Genomic DNA, 9,161 nt, shown 5'->3' with positions numbered 1-9,161 from the left:
ACAAACTTTATGGGGAGTTGCCAAAATCACTCTTGAAAATTGACAATCTTATTTTGGATTTGAGTTTCAACAATCTCTCCGGTCCCCTACCATATTTCCCACCAAATGCAACAAGGGCGTTGGTTCTCTCAAACAATATGCTTGCAGGAACCTTATCTGTCATTTGTGCAACTCTTCAAGCAGGTTTATATCATCTTGACATTTCAAGCAATTTTTTGTCGGGAAAACTTCCTGATTGTTGGGGCCAACTTCCTTCCTTGGATGTTCTAAGATTGGAAAACAATCATTTCTCTGGACCAATACCAAACTCAGTTGGTACTTTGAACTATCTTGAAAGTATCCATCTGAATAGCAATAACCTCTCTGGGAATTTGCCAGCTTTGATGAATTCTTCGGCCTTGCTGTTCATTGATTTTGGACAGAATAATTTGACTGGAAAAATGCCATCATGGATAGGACAGTACTGCCACAATTTGATCGGCTTACGTTTGCAAGCAAATAGGCTTCACGGAAGCATTCCTACAAATTTATGTAATTTGCCACATCTTCAAATCTTAGATCTCTCAAAAAATAATTTAACAGGAAATATACCTCATTGCTTTGGTAATTTGAATGCTATGTCAAATATGACATCTGTGAGCCAAGAAATTTCTTATTATGTTTTTGGAAACCATTCTGAATCATCATTCATGGACACAGCAATGTTGTCATGGAAAGGAGCATATGTTGAGTACAGTAAGAATCTTCGATTCATGAAAACCATTGATCTCTCATGCAATGACTTAATAGGAGAAATCCCAAGTAGCATAGCTGCACTTGTGGCATTGGCTTCCCTGAACTTGTCCAGAAATCATTTGAAAGGATGCATTCCTATCAACATGGGTCAAATGGAAAGGCTGGAATCACTTGATTTGTCATACAACTCTCTTTTGGTGAAATTCCAATCAGCTTCTCAAATTTGAGTTTTCTCAGTATGTTGAACTTGGCCTTCAACAATTTATCAGGAAAAATTCCAACGGGCACCCAACTTCAATCCTTCAATGCCTCCGGTTATATAGGAAACCAGGGGCTTTGTGGCATGCCACTTACAGAGAGATGTCCAGAAGATGGGAATTCAAATCTGAATCCCAATAATGCACGTGACATTGATGCAGATGGAGATGATAATCTCATAAGCTTTGGGTTTTATGCTAGCATGGCTCTTGGCTTCATTACTGGGTTTTGGGGAGTTTGTGGGACTTTAATTCTCAAAAAGTCTTGGCGGCATTCCTTTTTCCACTTCTTTGAAAACACGTACAACTGGATTTATGTTCAAGTTGCTATTTTGAAGGCAAAGATAAAGAGAAGATTCCAACACTAATAGGTAAACATTTTTCTTACAATACAATTGTGATACCCAGATAATCAGATTATTCATTTGCTAGATTGTTGTTGTGAATTGCAACATATCATCAATCTAGAGAAACTGTTTACTATGATGATAAGTTCAAAATTTTTACGTATTTTTATTCAAAAAAATTTCTTAATGTTACGTTTGTTACTCTCAATCTCATGTGAATATAAATATAATGTAGGCCCTAAGGCTGGTTGAAGAGCATGCGCGTTGCAATAAATTAGTGAATTGTTGTTAGCATGTGACACATGTGAATTGTATCTAAGCCTATATATACTTGTTATAATTTAAGAATATGTGACAACTTTGCTTGATTACATAGATGGTTGGAGAAAGTTGCAGAAATAATCATCCTGCTGGCGAGGTTTCGACTACATTTGGGAATGGGATGGTGTATTACAAGCGAGCACGACTGGATCTGCTCTTCTATTTTACTTTCTTGTTTTGTCTGTATTTCTTTCTCTTTATGTAAGATGAAAGCCAGGTCACTTGTCAGCCGCTGCAAAGTTCCCTAATCCGTGTTGAGAGTGTTCTGTAATCAATGCAGTGTTAGTGTTAAATTAGAAATTTCATCATCTGTAGTTCTGTTTTTTGGCAAAGAAAAAGTATGGCTCCTTTTAACCATTATGTTCATTACATAATACAATTATCCACTAACATCCACTACTTTCAGAGATAATGGATCAAACCATAAAGGTAGCAGCCATTATGGTACAAAATTTTATTAAAGCCTTAATTGGTCACATATTTTCTTCTTTTCCTTAGTTGGTGACACCGGAGGGCTTCATCCCCAAGCATATATTAGGTGACCAAACTGACCATACACAAGCAATAATGTCTCTGATTACCGGCAACCAAAATGGTTCAAGCTGATCAAAAGTATGTGTCTGGCTCAATCATCATCCCATATCATCCACCAGTCCCAGAATCAGATTGGGATTTCTAGTAAACTTCAATCTAACTTAGCAACAATTTCACTGGAAAATTATGGTTTGCTAAACAAAACTCTCATATTAATAAAGGCACCTCCACTACCGTACCCCATGGTATGCTACTGCAGAACAGCCTCAATGCATTACAACGGACATCATCATAAACAAACATGAACATACATACGACATGCGCGCGCGCACACACACACACAAACACAATAACTATGCAAATACTTGACGGCATTTTTGCATGCATCTACGCATTAACCATCAATGGCAGATTGGTCAGCATTGTTAAGCAAGAGATCCAACTCTTTGGCAAATTTCTCCATGGTTTCTGGTGGCAAGCAAAGAGGTATGATTCTTCCTTCCTCACCTTTACTATTCGTATATCCAACGTAGAAAGTGAATCCTTGAAATGTGCCAAGTCCACTCAAAGCAGGACCAGCATACATAGCCTGGCCCCACCCAAAATCAACATCTTTAAATCCAAGACGAGAAAAATCTGCAACAATAAACAACCTCTGCTCACCAACAGATCAACCACAGAGTGAAAATACTCGCCATTCACTACATCCTTTGCTTTTCTAACCAACTCCAAACCATACTCTAACGGACTCTCACACAGTTTTCCGGTAGTCAAAAACGCCGTTGGAAACACCACGGCGTTCCCATAATACCCTTTTGGTAATGGAGGGTTGAATCTATCACGTCCCATACGTGCATTAGCCAGGAACATGAGACGAACATCGTCTTGTGGGTCTAGTTCTAAAGCTTTTGTACAACAATACCAGAGACAAGCCGTGACGAGCTTGAATGAGGTTGATTGGGTTAGGTGGTTGGGAAGTAATCTACGGAAGGATGAGACTTCGGAGGGTCCGAAGAAGAAAGACCGATGAACAAAGTTGGTGGAGGGAACAGGGTTGCCGACCACTTCATCGTACTCATGATGGGTGAGTGCAATGTTTGGTGGGTCTCTTCCGCTTAGAAGATCTTTGTTCCAGGCTGGCAGAATCGAAGGTTGGGTTGCACCTTTAGCTATTTCGGCGAGGGCTTTCATGAATTGTGCAAATCATGCGAAGGCCAAAGATGAAGCTACCACACTTGAGACGTGTTACCTATAATTCATGAAGATGGATCATATTAGCGGCGAGTAACCTCTCCATTGCATATCCTCCCCATTACGCCGCCATTTAATTTAAATGGTATCGTTTGCTTATTTTAAAAGAAGAATTGGCAGCTTTCTTTCCCAGTCCCGTTTCGTGTGCATCCCAGATTTGGCAAACTGATATCGGGTGATCATCCAAAAATCACCCAGGACAAAGGTGATGAAACATGTAAGAGGCCAGCAAAAGTATAAATATAAAATGAAATGATTCTTTCTTTTCCTGGTTAAATGATCGTAAGAAACAACCTGCCAAAAAACTCAAAGGATTGCATACAAACTATAAAACAGAGGTATATAACGAACGAAGAGGCAACCAACAAACACAAGTGGTGAACCAGTGAGCAACTTCTTCGATGATTTCTTTTCACATATGACTTGCGAAATTTTTTGGAGACAAAACCCAGAATTTCTTGCTCAGCTGCAAAAAAAGGAGAGGCCGAAACAAATTTGGGATGGATGCCAAACGGGATTGGAAAAGAAAGCTGCCATTTTTCTCCAAAAAAAAAAAAAAGGAAACGAGGCCGTTTCAATTAAATGAAGGCGCAATGGAGAGGTTCTGCGCTGTCATGCTAGTATAGCAAAATTCTCTCTCTCACACGCACTGCTTCTTATCATAAATATAACGTCTACTTGAAGATTTTAGCCTGATTCTAATTAAATATAAGGTCACATTTGTTCTTGTCAACCATATATTAAAATTTTCTTTTCCATAATATATCCTATTTATTGAACAATATTATTTTATCTTTGCGTATTAAATTTTAGTAATTAAATAGTAGAGTCATATTTGAATAAATGTCACAAATTCTCTATATCATAAATTACAAATAACTAGGGAAAATGACAAAAAAAATACCCATTAGATTTCAAAATGACAAATAGTTGATGCTAACTATTCTTGTAATAATTTTTATACGTCAGAATTTGTTAAAATCACGTATTTATCGTTTTGAAATTCAACATGCATTTTTTCTCATTTTTCTAATTAGTTAAGACTTAAGTTGATCTTATATTTAGAATGGTAAGGATGGGATGAGGAGAAAAAGAAGAGAAAAATGATAAGAAGAGAGGATCCAAATCTCTAGTAGGGGGATTTGCTTTAATTTTAAATGTAATATTTCAATCTACGTTATTTCTCAAATTTATAATTTTTGCCTAAACTCTCTCTATTGATTGCACATATGATGCTATCAAATATTAAGACGCATCGCAAGTGTACGGGCTATAAAAATAGATAGTGGTAATTCAAGGTCGATCCCTCAGAGAACTTAGTTAACAGTGATTAGGCAATAAAAATCATCTTTTTGTTTAAGTTGAGAAAATCAAGATTTAATGAAATCAAGTGAAAAGAAATTAAAGCAAAATAAAACCAAGCTTTCTAAATTAATTAGGACAAGTATTTAAAAGAACAACCTAGAGTTACTAATCTATTGTTTGCTCTTTAGATTTTATCCCCACTGAATTAATCATACTTAAACTCAATTCGTTAATCTAGAGTCTTAATAATTAAAAGTACTTGTCGGTCCACTTATAACTCTACCTCAATTAATTATGTAATCTGTCATACAATTGTATATGGTACAATTTAGTCCAATTTCAGTCTAATTTGATTATATGAAGCCTCTAGGTATATGTCTATCCTAGGTGCAAATTAGATTAAATCCAATTCTACATTACTTAATCTCATGGTCTATTTAAGATTCTCTTTGTCAAGTTCAATCCTAAATTTCCAAAACAAACTCAATGGTGGCCGAACACTAAGCAAGTTATAATTAAAAACAAGATTAAGTAAACTGAATTAAATAGAAGTATAACTAAACAGCAGGAATAATCTCTAAATCACAGACAATTTCTTAGTTCCTCTAGGTTGTAAAACAAAATTAGCTACGCATGACTTGCAATTCCAATTCAGCAACAATAATTCCAGATTAAAAATTCATGATTGAAATTAAAGGAGAAAGGAATGAGAAAACTGAAAGCACAAAACGCAGCTCTGGTCCAGCCGTTGGAGTGAAGACTGTCATTGAACTCTTCCTCCTCAGCTCTGATGTCTGCGACAGCGTCCCTCTAGTCCAGAACCAGCACGGCGCCTTTCAGGTGAAGGAGATGATCCACAGCTCTTCCTTGCTTGTCTCCGTCGAGCTCCAGCAAAAGAATGGTATACTCCCCTTCTTCCACAACAGTTCGGCGCCGTCCTCTGTTCCTCTAACGAGAACCAGCCACTTCACTCATTCGGCGGCCTCTCCTTTCAAAACAGAACCCTTCTCTCCTTCAGTCCAAACGGTGCGTCTTGATCAATCCCCCAGTCCTCTTGTGCAGCACGTGCAAGCTGAAGGAAGGAAGAAAAATAAAATAAAACAAATAAAAAGGAAAGGCTAAAAATAAAAGAAAAGGAAAGGAAATAAACTTTAAGAAATTTAAATAAAATAAGATAAAATCAACTGAATCCTAAACTTAATATTAATTATTTTAATTTATTTCAAATTAAGATATTTATAATAAAATCCCCCAAATAATACTCAAAATCAAATCTTCCAATTAACTCTTAGAAATCTTCTAAAATGCATTAATAAATCTCTAAAAATCACTCAAAATATTCTTTAAATATATTAAAAAATAAAGAGTTATCAAATTCCCCCCACACTTCCTCAAATCTTGTCCTCAAGATTTTTATTTATAAACAACTAAGAAAAACCAAAGAAACACAATTTAAAAGCAAACATCACCAAGTTAGAAACAATTCAAACTATCAAGAATTAAGTCTTCAAAGAACTCTTTTCCATCTTCCAACAATACAGGTAGCAAGACAATTAACTTGGTAAAGATAAATTACAATAGAAGCTCCCTTACTAGTCAAATATTTACGCTCATCTCTCATAACAATTAAGGGCTTGTGTTTCACTCAATTCCATTTATTGCAACCTATCTACTATAGGCTTGTTTATCATCTCAATCTCCACTATATTATCCAATTGCACACACAAATCAAAAGGACTTCTCAAGGGTTGTAATGAATAAGGTAGGATAATGAAATGAAAAATGATAAATGGAGAAAAATTTTAATAAGTGCTAAGCTTTTCAATAAAAATCACAAGAAGAATAAAGGAATTTTAAGAAACCAAACTCATATGCTCTTTTTCTTTTCTTTTTTTTTTTCCTGTTTTCATACTTTTTTTTTTTTTTGCGTATGATGATTTTTTTTTAACTATCATATTTTTCCTTTCTTCTTTCTCTTTCTTTTTTGTTTTTCTTTTTTCATCTATACTTTTTTTCCCAATCTTTTTTTCTTTCTTTCTTCTTTCTACTCTTCTTTTCAATCATCCTTTCATATTATGTCTTTTTTTTTCCTTTCTATTTCTCTTCTCTTTTCCTATTTACACACAAAATCACAAAGCATTGACCAATTTCTTTTTTTTTTTCCTTTCAATTCCTTCACTCTTCCCAAAAAGTATTATATAGCACTTACTAAAGTAATGAAATTGAAAGAAAAATTACATCTTCTCAAACAAAAGGCTATCTAAACCATGCAATTTTCTTTAAAGAAAAGGTTACGGCTCAAAGGGGTAAATCAAAAGATTAATGTAAATGGGATGGACATTTGGCCAAAATGGGAATGAAAATGAATGCCTAAATCATCTTTATGCATGCAAAAGGAAATTTTAAGCCTCAAAAGAGATTCAAGACAAGTTCTAGAGATAAAATCACAATAAATGTACTCTGTCAAAAGAAATAAACATTTAGGCTCAAACTCTTAGAGGTTTTTTTTTTTCCTCCTTTACTAAAGTCATTTACCAAAACCAAGTTCTCTGCCAATTTACTAACATTCTTAGAAGATAGAACCAAATGCTCATCAACCCCAATCTTTTCAAATTCAAATCAAAACCAACTTAAGCAATATTCACAATCAAAAACCAAACTTTCAAAGAAACAAAATTTTTATGTTCAAAATTTTCCTAAAAGTTTTTTTAAACTATTCACAAAACAAAGAAATTTTCATATATTTACCCCAAAACCAAAATCTTGAGGACAAGCTTGTGAAAAATCAATGATTTTGTCTCACCCCCACATTTAAATGACACATTGTCCTCAATGTGTAAATACACATCAAAGAGTGAAAGAAGCGAGGAGAAAAAAATGAAACCAGTCAAACTACCACTCCCTTAAAAGATGGGAACAAAATCAAAGCAGTGGAAGAAAAACAGCAATCCACTAAAAATCATGACAGTTTCGACCATATCCAAGTGCAAGGAAAATCATAAATTCCAAGAGTTCAAAAAATAAGCAAACAGACAAGTGCAACCAGTAGAAACCGTAATCAACATCAAACATCAATCACATGTGAATCCACATTATAACTAGCACTTAGTTCCCAGTAGCAGACAATCAATCATATATCAAGCTAATAAGATAAAAGTGGAAGGAGGCTCCCTCTTTTGTTTGTGATCTACACTTTCTGAATTGCTCTTGACCTTTGTAACTCAAATGAATCACATCATCAAGGGGATACTAAAGTCCTACAAAATGAAAGCAAACATCAAAACAACTCAAGCAAAAAAAAACAAAGAAAAGTAACTACCAAAACCTTGGGTTGCCTCGTAAAAGCACTAAGTTTATAGTCTTTAGCCAGACTATGTCAGCAAATCAAGGAGGTTGAGATAAACAATACCAATATCTCTCTGGAGATGATATAGAAGTGGTCCAAGAGCTCTCAATTTGTGCAAAGTAAGCATCCTCCACGTCTTTTTCTTAACTCTAGTCGGTTGAAAGGGCTCTTGACTAGCAAAGGAAATTGATTCAACTCAATTGAGCTCATTTATCACAACAACCCTTGCACATTGTTTCTTTTCTTTAGAATTCTTCATTGCTTTGTCCATGTTGAATTTAATTTGCTCATCACCAAGCCACAGAATCACTTCTCCTTTCTCAACATCTGCTACAGCTCTAGCTGTAGCCAAGAATGGTCGCCCAACAATCAGTGGAATCTCTTTATCCTCTCCAATATCCAGCACAATGATAAAGGAATCAACTTTCACCAAGACATCTTTGATAATGCCATATGGATAAGAGAGACTTCTGTTAGCTAGTTGGAAAGTAACAGTGGTAGGATTGACTTCCCCTAATTGCAACTTCTTGAAAACAAACAAGGGCATCAGATTTACAGCAGAACCCAAAATCACATAGAGCATGACATTCAAATTTGTCACCCATCAAACATGGAATAGTAAAGGAACCAGGATCCTTACACTTAAAAGGAACATTAGGCTTAATGACACTAGTGATCTCTTTGGTCAATGCTACAAGATCCTATCATACACTTGTTCTAACTAAGAATTGCAGGTCATCAAGAAAGATCAACAATTTTTTTTTAAAAGAAAACCAAGAGATTTATATTGAAAAAGGTTAGATTGAAATACAGAAGTAAAAGAAAATAAACATAGATTGCATAACATAAAAATCAAGCTGAGCAAAAGAAAACTGGATGGAGAAAAAGCTTTGCATCATTTGAAAGATATATCACGCTTTAAGAAAGATCAACTAATTAAGCCCAAGTTCTCAATAAATTATTGGAATAATTAATTTGGAAGTCAATATAATTCTTTTCAATTTTGAATTAGGTTCTGAGCTTTTTTATTTTCCTTTTTATTGGGTCTTTTAACTTTTTACCGAT

General features: G+C 35.0%; 1 protein-coding gene and 1 long non-coding RNA gene across 2 annotated transcripts; one reads left to right on the top strand and one right to left on the bottom strand.

Moving 5' to 3' along the window:
• The first annotated feature begins 935 nt into the window (after positions 1-935).
• Positions 936-2,020, top strand: LOC114751220 (uncharacterized). Its single transcript, XR_003740722.1, has 2 exons — positions 936-1,363; positions 1,716-2,020. It is a non-coding gene; the product is annotated as an uncharacterized LOC114751220 (long non-coding RNA).
• A 568-nt stretch (positions 2,021-2,588) lies between these two features.
• LOC114751205 (benzyl alcohol O-benzoyltransferase-like) lies at positions 2,589-3,385 on the bottom strand. The gene is made up of 2 exons (XM_028939871.1): positions 2,918-3,385; positions 2,589-2,849 (listed from the first exon to the last, which is right to left on the bottom strand). The coding sequence occupies exons 1-2, from the start codon at positions 3,383-3,385 to the stop codon at positions 2,589-2,591; spliced, it is 729 nt and encodes a 242-aa protein (XP_028795704.1).
• Positions 3,386-9,161: the final 5,776 nt, after the last annotated feature.

This window comes from Neltuma alba, unplaced genomic scaffold, assembly GCF_004799145.2.
Source record: "Neltuma alba isolate B1F8T4 unplaced genomic scaffold, ASM479914v2 tig00006815_pilon, whole genome shotgun sequence".
In the NCBI taxonomy this organism is placed as follows: Eukaryota; Viridiplantae; Streptophyta; class Magnoliopsida; order Fabales; family Fabaceae; genus Neltuma; species Neltuma alba.
Note: the sequence above shows the minus strand (reverse complement) of the source record. Positions and strands in the feature narration are given on the sequence as shown.

Bases quoted from the DNA above. Each gene is read 5' to 3' on its own strand.
- LOC114751205 (XM_028939871.1), bottom strand. From the start codon at position 3,385: ATGAAAGCCCTCGCCGAAATAGCTAAAGGTGCAACCCAACCTTCGATT. The intron at 2,850-2,917 runs GTTAGAAAAGCA...GTTGGTGAGCAG, and splicing joins TAGAGTATGGTTTGGAGTTG to AGGTTGTTTATTGTTGCAGA.